At 37.0% G+C, this 20482-nt stretch overlaps 3 protein-coding genes and 1 pseudogene across 3 annotated transcripts; all 4 read right to left on the reverse strand.

Moving 5' to 3' along the window:
- Positions 1-1075: 1075 nt before the first annotated feature.
- On the reverse strand, positions 1076-2014 carry LOC121163243 (olfactory receptor 6C65). The gene has a single exon (XM_040990646.1). The coding sequence runs from the start codon at positions 2012-2014 to the stop codon at positions 1076-1078; it is 939 nt and encodes a 312-aa protein (XP_040846580.1).
- Positions 2015-9110: 7096 nt separating this feature from the next.
- LOC121163249 (olfactory receptor 6C76-like) lies at positions 9111-10040 on the reverse strand. The gene has a single exon (XM_040990660.1). It carries the CDS (start codon positions 10038-10040, stop codon positions 9111-9113), a length of 930 nt encoding a protein of 309 aa, XP_040846594.1.
- Positions 10041-15363: 5323 nt separating this feature from the next.
- Positions 15364-15463, reverse strand: LOC121164289 (annotated as a pseudogene).
- Positions 15464-17852: 2389 nt separating this feature from the next.
- Positions 17853-18791, reverse strand: LOC121163256 (olfactory receptor 6C75). The gene has a single exon (XM_040990673.1). It carries the CDS (start codon positions 18789-18791, stop codon positions 17853-17855), a length of 939 nt encoding a protein of 312 aa, XP_040846607.1.
- Positions 18792-20482: the final 1691 nt, after the last annotated feature.

A 20482-nucleotide genomic window follows, 5' to 3' on the forward strand; every position in this document is an offset into this window, starting at 1 on the left:
TGTTCCTACTCCTTTAGGATGTAGAAATAACAGCAAAAGGACTATTGAAACCAAGAGTCTTTACAGTGCCTTGAATGCAGATTGCAGACAGCATGGAGATCTCGTCTCCCACAAGCTCCTAGTCTTCCTCTCACAGCTTAAAGCCTCCTTTCCCTGCTATTGTGATTGAAAACCAACCCCTCAGTAAATTAATTCAATCTAGGGAGTGGTACAACTGATTTTACAAGGACCCTGATAACTAGTCTTACAGGATTCTTAAACATAGGACTCGTGAGATTATTTTTTTCCCAATCAGAATACATCTTGTTATTTAGTTTTATCTTGAGGAATTGTGAACCCTTAGTAAAAAGTGCCTATGAACTGTGTATAGCCTATGGAATAATCAGCAAATTTAAGCACTAATTTCTTTCATATAGTGAAATAGTCACATTTATTGTCACCAACTTTTTGACCAACTTTCTAAATTAAAGAAACATTTTTTGAAAGGGTGGATTGAGAATGATTGTGAATCCATTTTGATTGTGTTTAAACTGTTCCTTGGTCCTCACTTCCCACTCCAACTCCCTTTCTACAGCCCATCCATCCTTTGTGCAGATACTCTATAACTTTAAGTTTCTCCCTATTGCTCCCAAATGTAAAAAGGTATAACTGTGTGACACAGGGAGTTAAACTAATGCTGGCAACACCGACCTCTGCTGGCTCAAGTTGCAGTTTCTGAGCTTCCAATCCAGCTTTTTGTTAATGCTCTTGGGAAAGCAGTGGAAGGTGGCCCAAGTGCTTGGGCCACTGAACTCGCAGAGGAGACTCAGATGAAGCAACTGACTCTTGAATGTGGCCTGGAACCCAGCCCTTGCCATTGAGGTCACTGAGGAGTGAATGAATGCAGGGAAGATCTCTCTCAACTCTCTCTTTAACTCTGCCTTTGAAATAAAATGAACCTTAAGAAAATACTATCTCGGATAATACAGCTAAGTGCCCTTTTTCATGTTTTGTCTACCTGTGTATTGGTGAATGTTTGTGTGCTTTGTGTTCATGGGTAACACAGAATGAGTTTCAGCTACGGACTTCACAATAATCAGTGCTTGCTTGATGACAACATTTTCTTGGCGAAGTCTCTCAGAGCCTGTTTTACCTGCTGATTCCTTAACGTGTAAATAAAGGGATTCAGCATGGGAGCTACAGAGGTATTGAGCACTGCTACACCTTTGCTGAGGGCCACACCTTCTTTTGCAGATGTTTTGACATACATGAAAATACAACTTCCATAAGAAATAGAAACCACAATCATATGAGAGGAACAAGTAGAAAAGGCCTTTTTTCTTTGCTGAGCAGATGGAATCTTCAGAATTGTCCTAAGGATGAGTGTACAGGAGAGAATCACCAAGGCCAAAGTCACCATAAGTGTGAGCACTGCTAAGAAAAATGCCAGAAGCTCTAGAAACTGTGTGTCTGTACAAGCAATCAGCAGCATAGGTGAAGAGTCACAGGTGAAGTGATCAATAACGTTGGAGTCACAGAAATCCAGCCTGAGGCCCATAATCACTGGGGGGAAAATCACAAGAAAACCGGCTAGCCAGGAGCTGATCACAAGCTGGTTGCAGACTTTGTGACTCATGATGGTCTGGTAATGTAGAGGTTTGCAGATGGCCACATAGCGGTCGTAGGACATGACAGCCAGGAGGAAAAACTCAGTCGCTCCCAGAAGTATTAAAAAAAATACTTGGGCCATACAGGCATTGTAGGAAATGGTTGTGTCTCCTGTAGCAATGCTGATCAGAAATCTTGGAACACATACTGTTGTAAATGAAATTTCTAAGAAAGAGAAATTCCTCAGGAAAAAATACATAGGAGTTTTCAAATGAACATTTGTCAGTGTTAGTATAATGATGGCCATGTTTCCACTTACACTTAGTAAGTATGTGATGAACATAAAAAAGAATATTATGGCTTGTAACTCTGGGTCGTTCGTAAGTCCCAGAAGAATGAATTCTCCAACTGAAGTCTTATTTGGCATGCTTACGTTCTGAATTTTAACCGTTCTGTATGTAAAAAGAAGACTGAATGTCAACTGATGATGTATTTCAAAACTATTTGTAGTGTTCATGTACTACCTAAAGAACTTTAACAGGCACTTTCAATAAGAATTGACAAAACAGCTGTCCACCAGACTGGAATGCTCATATCAGAAGGGAAATTGTTCATCTGAGTTTTATTATTACGAAACATGGTTTACACTAAACTTTGATAATTCACTGCTATTTATTAGTTACTAGGTTATTTATTGGTTACTAGGCTAACACAGAGAAATATTTTTGTAGAGATAGAAAAAATGGTTGATGGCAATAAATGCTTACTCCATTATATCTGAGAAATATTAAATAACTTACCAAAATACACAATAACTTTGAAAACATATTGACCATACGATACGAATGCTAATTTTATCCCTGGAAAGCCTATTTTTGAATCACAGATTAAGCTTTTTCTAAATGTTTCTTGAGTTCTGTGTGTAGTAAAAAAACTAAACAGAAAATGGTGAATTTCTGGTAAAGTCATTGAAATTCACTCCCTCTGTCTTTATGCAAAACTGCTTATTTTTGGCTCCTCTCTGATCAATAATTGACACAAATGCAATATCAGATCTTATTAATAAGATCATAACTTTAAACTTCCAATTGGACTTTTCAAACATAGTCACTTATACAAAGAATAAAATAAATCAAATTGTGTCCATTAAGACTAATAACATTATTTTAGAAAAATTCTGTGTGGCAGTATTCATCAAACACTTTGAAAAAGAATATAGTTTTCACTAATGTGATAAAGGAAATATACCACAAGAAAGATGATGACAATATTAAAAATAATGTAACTATAAAGCATAAAGTGCAATAAACTTTATTTCCTTTTCTTCCTCCCCATCCCCTTTCTTATTTCTGTGGTAGAGAAGACATATAGTATTATCTAGTGTCACATCCACATTTGTCCTCCACTGCATCATTTACAGTATTTGACTCTGTCTTGGATTCAATTTTAGTTGATGGCAGAATGAAATAATGATTGAATAATGTGTGTAAGACCCTGATTGATTTCAAGTTTCAGAGATTTATGTTAGCTCAATGGGCTCAGTTCTACATTTATGCATTAATTATTTTGAACTAGTCAAATCTGATTGATATGGTATTGATGTGTGCCAACAATGTGTGAATTTGGGGTGGGAAAAATCCTGGAGTAGAGTTCTTCTAGTGTAGCAGAAACTCGATAGCCTGAGATTGACCTAGTTTGATATGTTCTCTTGCTGTTTAGTACTGAACTCAATTAGAAAGATCTAGGGGGAAAAAGTAATGCAAGAATTGACACACTACCGTCATGACTTATTTCTAAGGGTGTAACTATTAAGAGTTTCAGGGTCAAGAAAGAAAAATCAACAGTGTGGGTACAGAAGATACATATACTCACTTTTATGTTAGTCCTTGTCAGGCTCAAGTCATGGTTTCAACTGAAATAGTTTTTGATTATCTAAAGAGAAATACAATGTTTTAAGTAGAAACATTTTCCTTACTTTTATATCTTTAGTAAAATAAATTCCCTTTTGTAAATCCACTCAATGATTAAGAAAGATTTTTGATTCCACCTTGTCATAAATCATGGACATTCTGATTCAAAATCCAATCTCTGAGGATGAAAAAACATTGAATCAGCATCCTTTTAAAATGTCTTTTTTGGAATGAAAGTATTAAGTATTTCATAATTTTCCTGATATTGGTTAGTGATATAGGTTTTCCAGAAAGCTTTTCTTCAAAAGAAACACAGATACTATATATGTAACTTTGAATATAGTGTTAAATAAGTTTCTTTTTTGAGGAACATAACAGAAAGCTCCTGGGAATTAGAAACCCTAGTTTGGCTGCAACACAATTAGTTTTAGCAACACTTAAACTGTATTCGCTAGGGAGCCATTAGTGCTGGGGGAATATAGAATTTTACTAGTAGTGTTAAACTTTGCATGGAGCAAAGGGAAAGAATGATGAAATAGTTATCTCTTGCTTAATTATTCCTCCAATTATCATCCTGATTATTACTTTAATTGAGGAGAAACTTACTATGGTTCTTTAATAAGTTTCAATGAGAAACATGAATTATGATGTTCTATTATAATTGAGTCCTGAAATCCCAGCTTTGAGGTTTCATGACACAAAGTGAAAATACAGCTTTCTAGTGGAGTTGAAATCCTTTGGGGAAGATCATGAATTCTGAGTCGAGTGATTTTGTAAAGTATTGTAGATTTCTTAAAATAAATACACCAAAATTTTCAACAGATTTTTAAATGTAATAAAAATTTGGAACAACTAATTATGTAAATTTCCTTTACTTTCATTCTTTTTTTTTTTTTTTTTGAAACTGAGTAGAGAAAGAGAGAGAAATCACATACCTGCTGAAAGTCTCTGCTATGTCCTTAAGACCTGGACTTGACCAGGCTGAACTGCAGTTGTCCGTGGGTCCTGGGTCTCAGGAAAGAGAGGATGGATTTTAGCCTTTCTTTCCCCAGGAAATGGGTTTCCTTGCTAAGATGAATGCCCCGGTACATAACTGGTTTTTGGCTAAGTTGAGCTTTTCACTTAGCTGCTTTGTACCTTATCTGCTGAAATAGAGATAGAACATTACTTTGCTTGCACAATTTCAGAATCCCATGATAATACCCAATGCAGGTTTTCCACACACCTGTCAAGCAAAGATGCGCTACTGCAGTACCCTCTTACTGTTCTTATTTTCAAACACATGTAATTGCTGCTTAGTCCAGGCATTCAATAAGTTCATTATGAAAATAGGAATTATTTAATGGTTAAATGCTAGACACTTCATGAAAAAGAAATGGTCCCTTACCCAGCACAATCTGCCCCCCAGTCTTGGCTTTTGTGTGTGCTGGTGAATGTTGTGGCCTGGCCTGCCCCACACCCAATTCTTGGGTGTGCCTGTAGGTGCTGTTGCCTGGACCAACCTGGCCTGTTCCCAACCCCAGTACCCATGACTGTTGATGAGTTCCATGGTCATGCCTAGTTCAGCCCGTCACAATTGCCAGCCCTTGAGCAAGCCTATGCAGTCCTACAAGGAATGAGCCCACAAACCCTCCATAGTATCTATTCCCAGACCTGGTTCTCTCACATGGCCTAGTGTGACGAGGTCCAACTCCTGCTCTGACACTCACTGGCATGTACTGTGCTTGAGCCTTGCCAGGTAGAACCACAGTCTTGGCTTTTGTGTATGCCGATAGATGGTATTGATACTATCAAGCACAGCTCATGTTTCTCACATTTCCCTCTTCCAAACCACCTCAAATCAGCCCCTTCATTTACCTGCAAGTGCAGTAGCTTGGTTGATGGAGCCCTCCAGAAGTCACTCCTCACTTGTGACATTGTCCCTCAGGAGTCCTCCCTCCCACACATCCCCAGAACCCCTTTGCTGAGCAATCCACAGGCCCCTATGCCCATGAGCAAGCAGATTCCCAACCCCAGTCTTCTGGTAGTCTCTCATGCTGCCCTGGGTCCTGCCTGCCTACCCAGGGCTCATACACACTCACATAGGGTCCCCAGACTCTGTCTGCCAGCGTATTGGCATTTGCCATTCACATCTTTAAAAAAAAATAGGCAATTATTCTGGCACACTGGTTTAATAACACAAATTTGGTATTATCCAGGCCCTGAATGCATGCCAGGTATTAGCTGCTTTTCTCTCAGCAGTTGCCTAGAGCTGGGGTGAAGTTCTGATAGTAAATTAAATGATTTCTTGTATGCATCTATTGTGTATAATCAGCAACTTCTTAGAGAAAAAAATTGCTTAAGGTGGATATAGATAATTATAAAGATACTTAATTCCTTTTCTGACAGTATCCACAATAACATTTTAAAAATTATTTAAATATTTATTTATTTATTTTTTTGGAAAAGCAGATTTACACAGAGAAGGAGAGACAGAGAAGATCCTCCATTTGCTAGTTTATTCCCCAGCTGACCTCAGTGGCTAGAGCTGATCCAATCTAAAGCCAGAAGCTAGGAGCTTTTTTCTAGTCTCTCATGCAAGTGCAGGATCCCAAGGCTTTGGGCCATCATCTCCTGCTTTCCCACAAGCAGGGAGCTGGATGGAAAGTGGAGCAGCTGGGACATGAACAGGCACTCAAATGGTATCCCAGTGGCTGCAAGATGAGGATTTAGCCACTGAGACATTGTACTGTGCCCACTAAAAAATTTGAAACCATGCAAACACTAGACACAATTTGGAATATCATGGATATAACAGGACTTTGGAAAACTACCTGGAAGAGATGTATATGGGTTTGGATTTCCAGAAATCAATGGTGAGGGCACTGGTATCAGAAGCAAGTTGATTTTTTTTTCTGAAAGGGATTTGAAGGAGCTCCAGGCTCAGCATTAGCAAGTTAGAAGAAAGGAGCGTGGGTAGCCATTTGTTGTGTCTCCTCTTCACCTCCAAGCTTCTAATTAGGTTGCATTTTGCGGGGAATTGAGTGATGGCACAATTATTTAGATCCCTGCCACCCACAGGGAATTTCTGATTGTGTTCTTAGCTCCTGGTTTTTGACTCACCCACCTCTGCCTTTTGAATGCTGGTCAGTTGAAGAAACATACCTTTTTCTGTCTGCATCTGTCTTGTCTACTTGCCTCTCAAATGTAAATAGGCCATAAAAAGTAAGGAGAAAAGAATGGGCTGTAGAACAACCACCAATGTTTGTCAAAGATGCTTCATAGTGAGATATTGGGCCTCTTGGGAATACGAAAGTTGTCCTTATAATACTCTTGGAATTTGAGCTACAAAAGTATTAAGATATAATATTAATGGCGGGAATATACAATGAAAGCATAGCATCTATGCATCAAATACTATATACCATTATTTGTGACACAAAACCATGGGAGATGCCAGGAAAACAAACAAACAAACAAACAAACAAACAAACACACCAGAGTCTGGAGTCTTTACCTTACAAAAGAACCTGTTTTGTTTCTAGTTCTAGTATTCTGTTCTTATGCTTTAGGAAAAATAATTGTTCAGAAATACTTAATAGTTCACATTCATAATTTTTTGGAGTGCAAGAGGAATGTTGTTTGATGACTTATTTAAAACCAAATACTATATTCTTATTAATAGCTATTCTCATTATCATATTAAATCACTCATGTGTAGGAAGTTTACAGGCTATATAAATCTTAAAAAAAGGTAATCATATCAAGTGAGATCTGAATGGCAAGAACAGAACATAATATACACAAAAAGAAAGTGAGCTATAATAGTGAATAGAGAGAAGCTGAGATTCTATTTAGACTTTTTCATTCAGGAGAGCTAAATCATCTATCAATCACATGTGATAATGGATAATATACTGCTTCACTGCCATCTCTAATTGTATTTGGTGCTGTTATTCAATCTGGATAGATTGCACAGGATGTGTCAAGCATCATTTTCATAAGCATGTAACCTTCTGACTTTTCTTGGATAACAATGGTGATTTTCAGAAGGTCACATCAGGAATGGTAACCGGATGACAATAGCTTCTGCTTGCAAGCAGTGTGTAAATAACTTTCAAATGGAACCTGCCATAACTCTGATGAGTTCTAACTTTACATTTTTGGGAAAGTTGACCAACATGGCTTCAGAGGAGACTAACTTTACACAGCACATTTTTTAAAAAGACGCATTTATTCAGCATCATTACCAAACTATTGCAATGAGTAATAAACAAATGGGTGCAAGAAAAAAATGAAAGTAAAAGAAAAACTACATTAAAATAATTTATTGAAATACTTCGCACAGAATAGACACTGCAATAATCAGCTACAGTTCTCAAGTTGGCTTTTCCCCCATACACATGACTATTGCCTAAACAAGTTTTGTAGCATCTGTGCCCAGCCACCATTGGATCTGGCTGAGCTCATGCATTTGTTGGAACTTGTAGCTCTCCTCCCACTTCTCTGGCTGTCCTCTCCTGACTTTTAACATTTTCTGGCACTGGGCAAAGCTGCTGCTGTTGGCAAAAGCGTCAAAGCCATCTTGATTTCACATTTTGGCAAAATAGTGGCTCAAATCAAGTAAGGTCCAGACCTTCTACCTTTATAGTTTGCTGCTTTTGTTGGTTTAAACTTTGAAGATTGGTATTTGTAATGACCAAAATCATTGTAACTTCAACCACCTCTGAAGTTGTTTCTATTATTTCTAAATTTGTCATAACTACCTCCACTACCATCACATCCAACCCAACATTGGATTTCACCAAAGCCATCACAACCACTGAAGTTTCCTCCTTGACCAAAATTGTCCTTGTCACCAAAACCATCCCCACGACCATTATGAAATTTCCAGAACTACTTCAATTTCTTGGAATGGATGAAGTGCTGGCCATCTTCTACTTATAAAGGACTGTCCTTATTTCACAGTTCTGAGCAGTAATGGTGTGATATTTCTGAATTCAAAGCTTGAAGATACACAATATGGTCCTTGATATATGAATCACACGTGGATTTTGGAATGCTTAGCAAATGCCAATGGTCTGATATTCATTGCAGAATTGATCCACAGAGTCATGGTCATCAAAGGTCACAAAAGCAAAGTCCCTTTTTTTTTGTCACTGTTATTTTCTCAATCACTCTGATTTTCTCATGCTGTTTAAAATAATCTGCAAGGTGATGTTCTTCAGTGTCTTCTTCAATGCCACCAACAGATGCCTTCCGAAGACAGCCCTCTTTAGTTTTGCTACCCCTCCAATCACCCTGTGTGATTGTGTGGTCTTTGAATTCATGGCTGCTCCCACTGCCTCCATGGCGGCATCAGTGACACCCCAGAGCCCTGGAGCTCTTGGTGTATCTGTAGTTAACTACGCACTGTGCAAACACTGCCCATTGCTCCGAATGGCCTCTCAGAACACATTCGTTATTTCAGAGCCAAGCCCTCTAGTGAACAGCTTCCACAGCTGCTGTAGCTCTTCAGGAGATGATGTTGGGAGGAAAGAGACTTTGCATCTATGTCTTTGATGACATTCACTCACAGCAAGGAGTAAACCAACATGCATATCCTCAGGCTATGGATTTCTTTACAAATAAAATTTATTTGAGAAACATTTTCTTGACAAGATTTCTAAAGGACTGTTTCACCTGCTGGTTTCTTAGGGAGTAAATAAAAGGATTTAGCATCGGGGCGACAGATGTATTGAGCACTGCAATACCTTTAGTCAAAGCCACGCCTTCTTTGGCTGAGGTTTTGACATACATGAAAATGCAACTTCCATATGAAATGGAGACCACAATCATGTGTGAGGAGCAGGTGGAAAAGGCCTTTTTCCTTTGGTCTGCAGAAGGGAGCCTCAGAATAGTCTTAAGGATGAACACATAGGAAAGAACAACCAACGTTAAGGTTACCATGAGAGTAAACACTGCCAGGAAGAATCCCATGAGCTCTAGGAACGTTGTGTCAGTGCAGGAGATTAGTAGCATAGGGGAAGAGTCACAGGTGAAGTGGTCAATGATGTTGGAGTCACAGAAATCCAGTTGGAGTCCCATGATCACAGGTGGGAAGATAATGAGAAAGCCAGCCAGCCAGGAGGCAGTTACAAGCTGCATACAGATTCTGCTGTTCATGATTGTCATGTAATGCAATGGCTTACAGATAGCTACATAACGGTCATAGGACATAGCAGTCAAAAGGAAAAACTCTGTGGAACCAAGGAGTATGAAGAAAAACACCTGGGCCATGCAAGAACTATAGGAAATGGTCCTATCCCCTGTTACAATGCTCACCAAAAATCTAGGAATACAAACGGTTGTGAAAGAGATCTCTAGGAAAGAAAAATTCCTAAGGAAGAAATACATGGGTGTTTTGAGATGTGCATCTGTGAGGGTGAGAGTAATAATTGTAAGGTTTCCAGTTACACTCAGAATGTAACTGAGAAGCAGAAACAGAAAGATCAAAATATTTAGCTTTGGGTCATCTGTTAATCCCAAAAGAGTGAACTCTTTCACTGTTGTTCGATTTTTCATATTTTATTGTTGATTTGTGCAAAGTCTATACATGAAAGTGAGCAATGATTTAGGATTAATTTTTATTACATCTGCTAGATTAAGAAGTATCAAGTCCATAAAGAAACAATAAACCAACTAGCATGATGTGTTGATTGAGTTCTGAATGAAATTGTGTATTAATCATCACAAAGTCTGATATTTATCTTGCAGATATCACTCACTGTTTCATATTGAGTAAGTCACTTGATACATATGTTAATGAATCTGCATATGGAAAATATACCTACTTTTAAGAATCTGATCAAATGTGTTATGTACAAAAACCAGGTAGAAAATTTTAAATTTGTTCATTGTTCTAGTTTTCTGAAAATGAAACATTTTTGAATGAGTTCTTACAGTTATTTCTCATAATATCTGAAGATATTAAATGTTAATATTATAATATAGAAATTAATAACAAATTAGGGCCAGCAAAACCAAATTTATATAATCCTAAAGGGAACAGATTTTTAAAAAGTTTTTAAAAAAGATTTAAGATTCCCTTTTCAAATTACATAATAATTTATTAACTTCCAGAACAAAGTTTAATTACCAGCTTTAAGTGATTTACATTTAGCATTTACTAGAAATTGGAAAAATAAAGCAAGGGTGGGAAAATATACTCACAATTAAGTAATCCTATGTGGTAACCATTTGCCTGCTCAAATCCAAATACCCCGCTTCTTTATTTGAGTGTCAATGTTTGATGTTTTCATTTTGAAGCATTTTATAGATGTGTTATCCTGTGTCTGCCTTCAGCTTCTTTACATAATTACATAACCATATAGTATGTGGTTGAACTAGGTGATATGACCCTGGTTACATACAATGTAGCAAAGCACACTGTAGGATTGAGTCCAACAGAAAACGCATCATTGAAGGAAGAAGACATGGATAGTAAGGTGATGTAAACTAGGACTTGTAGAGGCTTCAAGTACCAGAACTCAGTGAAGTGTCCACAAGGTCTTGTAGCTTGTCCAGGAGAGAGTCTATGACTTGGCCGGAAATCTGGGTGTTGTGGTCAGCAGTGGAAGTTCTATGGGCAGTCGGAAGCAGTCAGTTTATGCTAGGTGTAAAAGTCTGAAACTCAGGTGAAAATGCAAAAATTTTTATGAGTATAAATGTCCTTGATAATCTATTTATTATTGAGGAGTAAAGTTAGAGGCTTGCAACTAGAGAGGTCAGGAGCAGAAAGGAAGTTTGAAACCAGTTATAGGGCAAAGCAGAAGTTAACCTTTCCAGGAATGTGGTTAAGACTATTTCCAAACCTCTTGAAAAAGACAGAAAAAAGCTTGGAAGGGAAGCAAGAAGGAGAGAGGGATGGAGGAAAGGGCAAGCCAGCAAGCCAAAGGGAATGGAAGACTTGGAAAGTAAGAGTGAATATTGTGTGATTCCTGTTTCAGATTCACGGCAATACTTACATTGAAATGGACACTTAGAACATGACAGGTTGTATCTTTTGTTTCTTAATTCAGAGAAGCTGTTAGTTCATAAGAAATAATTCCTTTTGAAAAGAGGAGAGCTGTATGAAAATGAATGAAATTTGTGAAGAAAGAACAGTGTTGCAAACTGATATGGAAGACTGTTCCAAGTTTTACGGTTTAAGGCTAAATATTTAGTGCCTTGTATTATTCAAAGTTTCCATGAAAAAGTTCTTGAAATGACTACTAGGATAATGTACTACTACAATATTTCACTTGGTTCCCAATAATGCTTTGTGTAAGCAAGATGGCTTGGTGAATTTTTTCTTTTATTTATTCACCTTCTAGCAAGAAAACTTGGCTTTCCAGATATTCTCTCCCCAACCAACTGGTTTTATCTGTTTTTTTTTTCCCCCAAAATAGACTCAGGGGATTCTCTCAAGAAAGAAGAATTATAATGCCTCCAGAGACAGGAGGTACTGATATGTGCACCCTTACTCTATGTTGAATAATTTTAATTAGGCATTGGTCAAAATTGATGTTTTTATACAAAACATCACAGAAATCTATGATGCTGACAGCAGTGAGGAAGCAAATCTTGAGGTTTTGGAATTTTGATTGTAACTTTTTTTTTCTGTTTTAACTGGAAATGTATACCTGTCAAAATAATATAATCAATTGCATGTCACATGCAAGAAACAAGAAAATAGAAGGACTAAAAGGAATGTATAATCCGATATTCAAATATTTTGCTAATGAAAAACACATTACATATTTTAGGCAAGATATAATAGGAAGGTAGGCATAAGACATTGACAATAATTGAGAGTATAATGTACACAAAAAAACCATAAAACTGCTATTTTAAAAACTCCTTAAGTAATGTTTCTTTCCAGTTAGAAATAAAACAATCAAGGTTTATGTACTTTTCAAATCGTAGTTGCTTAGCTCTGGGATCCCAGGAATCAAACAGTGCAAACGGTATCATCCAATATCCTTCCTAACAGATCATGACAACAAGAGCCACTGTGTAAAATGAGGGAGCAGAAGAAAGTGAGTTTTTAAAAAATGCTTATTTATTTTTATTGGAAAGTCAGATTTAGAGAAGGAGCAACAGAGAGAAAGCTCTTTCATTTTCTGTTTCGTTCCCAGAGCTGAACCAATCTGAAGCCAGGAGCCAGGAGCTTCTCCTGAGTCTCCCATATGGGTTCAGGGTTCCAAGGCTTTGGGCCGTCCTTGACTGCTTTCCCAGGCCACAAATAGGGAGCAGTTTGGGAACTGGAACTGTCATCAAATGAATCAACCCCATATGGTGTCCTAGCTACTTGGCTACCAAATAAGGTTGTTTTTTTTTTTTTTTTTTTTTGGTCTGGAATTCCTGGCTGATGGAAATACCTGCAGATGTGGACTTCATGGAGATATTTGCCCTCAGGCTTTACCTCGTTCTGCTACTCCTAGAACTGGCAGTATGTTGGCCCTCAGACACATGAGCAATATGTCAGTCCCTCTCTTTAGAAGTGAATACTAATGCCCTGGCCCCTCCGCTATGTGTTCAGGACCTGGGGCCACTGTAGAGTATCATGCTCTCCTGGGTGTCGGTTTCTGCCAGGCACCTACTCTGTATCTCTGCCTTCTGGAAATCCACCCCTTTCTCCAAAGTTGTCAAAGTGATTCCTCAGGTTTCAAATAGCTGTTGCAGATTCAATCGTGTAATACTTTTAAACACGTTTTTTGAACATTTCAATAGTTTGTGACAATTGTGACCTGACTCCCATTTCTAAGTCATCTGTAATTTTAATTCTGTGGTCATTGGCTTTGTATAACCTTATATTTTATTACTTATTTATTTGTGTGATATTTTATGTTTTTGATTTTTTTAATGACATACAAGGAGAAATGAGGATTACCAACTTAATACAAACTGAAATTCTGCTGAGTTGAAGCTGAATTTAGATAATTTCAATCTACTTTGGTTTACTCCAAGCCTAGTTTTTGGTTCTCCAAAGATTGTAATTTTACTTACTACATTGTGGTGGGAGGTAAAATAAGTATCTTCTTGCCATTGGTAGCCTGTAGCAATATTGATAGCCATTTCAGAAATATAAAGATGATTTTAGATTCCTGCTGTATTAATCTTCAAATTTTGGAAAATATCTTTAAAAGGAGACTCTGTATATTTACTTCCCACTCTCCAATTTTACCAAATTTAGAATTGGATAAAAGTCTTCAGTAATAAGATTTTCCGATTTTTCACCCCAGGTCTATTGGGCTGTCAATCATTTTATCCTTTTTTCTGACTCTTGAAGCAGTTGCCTGCTTAGTCTAAATCCACGTTCTTATCTCTGATCCTCAGAGAAAAACACTTGGAGACACTGATTTCACCTGTGAAAAATTCATTTATTTCTGAAATCTTAATTTCCCTGATTTTCATGACCTCTTCAGTAATTTATTTACTTTTTCTTAATTTTTTGGACTATTTGTTTCATCTGTCTGTTATATTAGTGTATAATAAATATGCCATTAGTCGGAATTGTCTGGAGACTATGTGGAATAGCATCTTCCATTCCCATCAGCATATTATAGATTAATTTTTTATATCCTGTGAAATAAAGGTTATGGACAATCAGTGTACTTCACAATATTTTTAAAAATGAAATTAAAAGGTAAATTTACTTTGAAACAAAAATGCTTTGAATTCCATATATAGGGTTTTTTTTTTAGTGTATGAAATGTGTTTTTTCATTCTTGACAGTTGTGTACTCATTATTTGTCGGCATTCCTGATTCTATGGGGAATGGAGATGTGGCAGTTTCAGTTTTCTTTTTTATTGGACCTGACTTAACTCAGACACTTTGAAAACTCTATTTTTTATTTCTGCAGTTATATATCAGACACCTTTTTAACATTAATATTTTGGGCTTCACTATAGATGGAAATAAACTTTTAATCAACTTTGTTATTTTATTTTTAGATTTAATGACAAAAAAAAAAATCAGTGTTGAATCCCCAGCACATATTTCAGTTTACTAAAGAACAAAAGTAATGTGTGTTTTTCTTTGTACAACATGAAAGAATTTCACATGTTTCCTGATGCAGATTTAGGATATAACAATACTTCCCGTTCTACTTTCCTTCCTGTTCTCATCCCCCGCCCCCGCCCCCCACTACTTTTTCCTTGTTTCTTTTTTCCCCCTAATTTAACAATGGCATATTTTCATTTCACTTCACAATCAGAGACTTAACACTGCACTTCAAGCAAGTTTGGAACTGTGTAAACACAAAAGTACTTTGCTACTGTTGATTTCCAATTTGGTACATTTAGCTGCAAGAGACAAGATTTCACTCTTAACTTTATGACTGCCTAATGTCCTACAGAGTATTTGCACCACATTCTCTTTATCCAGTTATCAGTTGATGGATATCTGGGTTGATTTCGTACATTAGCTGTTGAGCTTTGAATTGCTGTAAATATGGGAATACAGAAAGCTCTCTCACATGCGATTTCATTTCATTTGGATAAATTCCCAGGTGTGGGATGGCTGGGTCATATGGTAGATGTGTTTTCAGATAATTGGGGAATTTTCATGCTGCCTTTCATAATGATTGCACTAGCTTACGTTCCTACCAATCCACAAACATGGGAGATTTTCCATTTTTTGATATCTTCTTTGATTTCTTAATTTAATAGTATGTGGTTTTCTTTGCAGAGATACTTTAAATCCTTGGTTAAATTTACTCCAAGATATTTAAAATTCTTTTGCAGCTATTATGAATGGCACTGATCTGACAAGATCTTTTTCAGCTATTTCTTGATGGAAGCTTTACTACTACTATTATTATTAGACTGTGCAGGAGACTCAGCCATGCACTCATCCCAGCTTAAAAATTAGGAATACTTCACGAGTCTGCATATCATCCTTGCACAGAAACCAATTCTCTGTATTGTTCCAATTTTAGTATTTGTGCTGCCAAAGCAAGCACTCAAAGGCTGTTTGTGCATGTGTGTGTTGATTTTATATCCTGCAATGTTACCTAACTCTCAGGAGTTCCCATAGTCTCTTTTGATTTCTCTATGTAGAAAATCATGTCATCTGCAAACAGAGATAGCTTCGCTTCCTCCATTCCAAATATATTTCTTGAATTTCTTTTTCTGACAGTGATTCAAATTGGCAAATTTAATTTCTTTTACTACTTCTCACACACCCATTGAACATCATTGGAAATCTGAGGATTATCGTGCTCATTCTACTGATTTTGTTTTGTAATTCTCTATTTTGCGTAGCCTCAAAATACTCCATTGGAGTGCTAACACAATGTTGTTCTAGCATATAGGTCATTTAAAAATATTTATTAGTTTAGTAAGTGTATACATTTCCAGGAAGTATGTATTTTACAAAAATTAAGGGTTAATATTTGACTAAAATGAATAATGTTCCCAGGAACATAGAAGTGTATTTCAAAAGATGTTTCCTTGTTCAGGTATAAGGATGATGCCCAAAAACTATTTCTAAATCTTGAAGTCCAAGGAGCCATTGTCATTTAAGAGAGTTTGTATTACAAGTTAATGTAAAGCAAAAAACTTACACTAGTGCCAAAAATAAAAAATTATTAGTGCACAAATTTGCATCTAGGGGCTGGCATTGTGGTTTCAAGGATTAAATTTCTACCTGTATTGCAGCATCCCATAAAAGGGCTCTGGTTGGAGACTTAGTTGCTCCACTTCTGCTCTGGCTCCCTGTTAATATGCCTAGGAAAGCAGCAGAATATAGTCCTAGTTCTTGGACCCCTAAACTCACACAGGAAACTCAGAAAAAGCTGCTGGCTCCTGGCTGCCACCTGGACCAGACCTGACTGTTGAGCTGTATTGTCTACAACTTCCTTTAATGCTGTTTGTGGGACACATTCTTATCTCCCTTCCACTTATTTATTGATTCTTCTGAAACATAATAGTAGCAAATAGATTCATCCACATGGAATATGCCTAACAACCCCCCTCAGATCCCGTGTATGTGTGTTATAGCTGTAAAAATACGATGAGTCAGCACCGCTGCTTACCACTTGCTGTGCATGTCTTTTACATATTCTTTTTAAAAAGTGGTTATATGTATTGGAGATACATTATCCCATACAAAAGAATCACTTTTTCACATCTTAGAAACCATGAGAAGAAATTTGATTGCACATTTTCATTTTAAAAGCAAATTAAGAGCCCAGCATGATAGCCTAGTGAGTAAAGTTCTCACCTTGCACATGCTGGAATCTCATATCAGCAATGTTTCATGTTCCAGCTACTCCTTCACTTCCAGTTCCCTGCTAGTGGCTTGGGAAAACAGGGAGGATGGCCCAAAGCTTTGGAACCTTGCACCCACATGGGAGACCTGGAAAAAGCTTCCTGGTTCATGGCTTTGGATCAGCTTAGTTCCTGCCATTTCAGCTTCTTGGGGAGTGAACCAGAGGATGGAAGATCTTTCTCTTCTTGTCTCTGAAAATCTAGCTTAGACAGAGCAGTGGACAGCATACCCCCAAACACAAGGAAGATATGGCAGTACAGTGGAGCATGCATAGGACCCCTGGTACCAAAACAGAAGACAGAGGACAGATCAACTACCCCAGGCAAGTGTTGGCAGTGAATACCTGGGCAGACAGTCTCTAAGGTGGACTATGCCAGCCAATGGAGTCTGGAGAGATTTTATTGTGATTGGAGTGGAAAGATTAGCAGCAATGCAGAACTGCTGAACTATCAAAACCACTTGAGCAAGACCCTCAGCGCATGCCCCACAACGGGGTCCTGGGATGGTTGGGAGGCTGGGTATATTTTCTCCCCTTGTCTCTCCCCTTCCCCCAGATACAGGAAGGAAAGAAGAGAGTGTGAAAACAATGGTCTCACCCACTTTCCTCTATCCCTTGACCCTTCACACCCTAGTCAAATATGTAAAAATTATCAAAAAAATAAAATTTATATAATTAAAAAAACAAAAAATATTAAATGATAACCACTCAATTGTTCTCATACAAATGATATCCAATAAATTGATCCTCCTATAAATGGTGACTTTAAGGTAGACTATGTCAGGCGATGGACCTTTGAAAGATTTCCTCAGCCTTAGAGCAACAAAATCAAGAACATTTCAGAACTGACAAAACTGCTTGAGCAGTGCCCTTGGAGCATGTTCCACACCAGGGACCCTGGGATGACATCAGGTGGCCAGCCCCCATTCCTGAGTACTGCTGTGGTTAGGGTGCTGGGTGAGATATCAGCTGCTCTGCCCACGTTCCCAGATAAAGAAGAAGAAAATCCTTAATGTGGAGTGATTAGAGAATTTTTCTTTCAGCTTTCTTTCAGGGTCATGTTTCCCACATAAAGACACATTCATTTATTTGAAACAAGAATCATCCTCTGGACCACGCTCTTGAAGGCTCGCTTCACTTGCTGATTCCTTAACGTATAGATGAAGGGATTCAAGAGCGGTGCCACCGAGGTATTGAGCACAGCTACCCCTTTGCTTAAAGTCACTCTCTCCCTTGCAGAAGGCTTAATATACATGAAGATGCAACTCCCATAAGAAAGGGAGACGACAACCATATGGGAGGAACATGTGGAAAATGCTTTTTTCCTTTGACTAGTGGAAGGAATTCTCAAAATTGTCCGGATGATTTTCGTGTAGGAGAGAATAACTAATGTCAAAGTGACCATGAGTGTTACCACCGCTAAAAAAAAGGCCACGAGTTCTAGAAAGCGAGTATTTGTGCAAGAAAGCTGTAGAATTGGAGAAGAGTCACAGATGAAATGATCGATCACATTGGAGGCACAAAAATCCAACTGCAGCAGGAAGATCGTAGGTGGGAAGATGATCAAGAAACCCGCAAGCCACGAGCTAAGCACAAGGAGGATGCAGACTTTGCTGTTCATAATGGTTGTGTAATGCAGAGGTTTGCAGATGGCCACATAACGATCATAGGACATGGCAGCCAGAAGGTAAAATTCTGTCGCCCCCAAGAAGATGAAAAAAAATAACTGAGCCACACAACCATTATAGGAAATAGTTCTGTCTCCTGTCACGATCGTGACAAGGAATCTGGGGATGCAGACAGAGGTAAATGATATTTCTAGAAATGAGAAGTTTCTAAGGAAGAAATACATCGGTGTCTGCAGATGGGGATCTGAGAGGGTGAGGATGATAATGATCAGGTTCCCAGTCACACTCAGCATGTAGGTAACCAGGAGAAATACGAAAAGCACCACCTGCCACTGCGGGTCGCCGGTTAGTCCAAGAAGAATGAAGTTTGTTACTGTAGTGGAATTTCTCATTATTTGCTCTAAGATACTTTTTTAAAGCTATAGAATAGAAGATGATGTAAAAAGTCTATGACACTAATAAAAATAATTGGTAAATTTTCTTTGTGCCTTATTTTATTTGGCATGATGCTTCACAAATGGCTGAATAGCTTTCCACTGTGTGCGTGTGTATGTGTGTATGTATGCATATATACAGCATATGCTATGTTTGTATTTTCTATGTTCTTCAGGGGGTACTCACTTTTAGATATTACGTATGGTATGTAGGTCTAGAAGTCTAATGTATAGCATAAGGACTATAGTTAATAATATGTTACATGCTGAACATTTTGCAATAGAATAGATTTTAAATGCCTTTGGCCATCAAGTCAAAACAAAGAAAGATAATTGTGGCAGGTGGGATAGGATAATTTGATTGTAATAATAACTTCACTATTTGCATATGAAAACATAATGTTGCATCCCTTGGATATATATCATTCAAAATAGCTTAGTTGATGCACACATGCACTCTGAAGGACTTATTATTGTGTTTCACTTCTAGAAAAAAGGATTTTATTGTACATAGATATAAGACATTTTAAAAAACCAGTGTTGCTTCATGTATTACTTATCCCCCATATTTCAGCCATTGTATTCACATGTTTCCCTATAAGTTTGTCTTCTGGATGTTTCAATACAAGTCCTGAAAACAAGAAGAAATTATCCTCTGAAAATTTTTGAATAAAACATTTGATGCCTACTGCTTGTATACCAAATTACTTTGAGTAATACAGTTACCTTCCTCCAAAAAGTATTTTGGATAAGTATTTCTTTCTCTACCTTCATTTAAATTTTCACAGTGTGTGAAAACCTTCCAGAAAAGTGTTCCTGATAACAGTACACAAAGGTGCTCAGTGGAGGAAAGGGCGTTAAGCTTTAATTTCTCATCTATATGAAGATCTTTACTAAAATCCTGAATATGCTCTTTGAATATCTTTTAAGTTAGCACCTATTTATCATGAATTTATGATGCATGATTATATTTCGACTTTTAAGGTAAGTTTTGAAGAGACAAAGATAATTAAAAATTTTTTCCCTCTTTTTGTCTTGATACTATCTTTATGTTCTACAGAAATTTGTTCCTTCATGACCTAAATTATTATTTTCCAGAAACATTTTAAATATATTCTCATTTAAGGGGATGTTAAAATATTTAAGTATCTGAAGAATGTATAATGTCACATTTGATTTATTTATTTTTGGTAGAGCTATCAAACAATAACATTTTTCATTATTAGCCTAATACTGAATTGATAATTAATTTACCCATAAGTTTTGGCTACTAATTTTGTGGAGGGATATATTCCAGTATCTTGCATATTTGTGATCACATGATATGTACATTTTATCATTTGTCCTTTGGGTGTTAATTTTCTCTCTATATAAAATTCACATTGTTATAAACTAAAACATAAAGTGTATTTGCTCTACTTAAATATATTGAAGTAATATTTTTTCCATATTAAGCAATAATGACATGATGGTTTCCAGATCCAAATTATAGTATAAGTATTTTTTTACTAGATATTTAGATAAGAATGTAAAAATGATATAATCATATTACAAAACATTTATAACAGGCAAATGTGTTGCATGAAACTCTTGCCTTGCAATATTTTTGTTTTCTTTCTTTATATAAATAACAACATTTAAAAATTTTA

Source organism: Ochotona curzoniae, unplaced genomic scaffold, assembly GCF_017591425.1.
Source record: "Ochotona curzoniae isolate NIBS_2020 unplaced genomic scaffold, NIBS_Ocur_1.0 contig_1014, whole genome shotgun sequence".
Classification (NCBI taxonomy): Eukaryota; Metazoa; Chordata; class Mammalia; order Lagomorpha; family Ochotonidae; genus Ochotona; species Ochotona curzoniae.

Bases quoted from the DNA above. Each gene is read 5' to 3' on its own strand.
- LOC121163256 (XM_040990673.1), bottom strand. From the start codon at position 18,791: ATGAGAAATTCCACTACAGTAACAAACTTCATTCTTCTTGGACTAACC.
- LOC121163249 (XM_040990660.1), bottom strand. From the start codon at position 10,040: ATGAAAAATCGAACAACAGTGAAAGAGTTCACTCTTTTGGGATTAACA.
- LOC121163243 (XM_040990646.1), bottom strand. From the start codon at position 2,014: ATGCCAAATAAGACTTCAGTTGGAGAATTCATTCTTCTGGGACTTACG.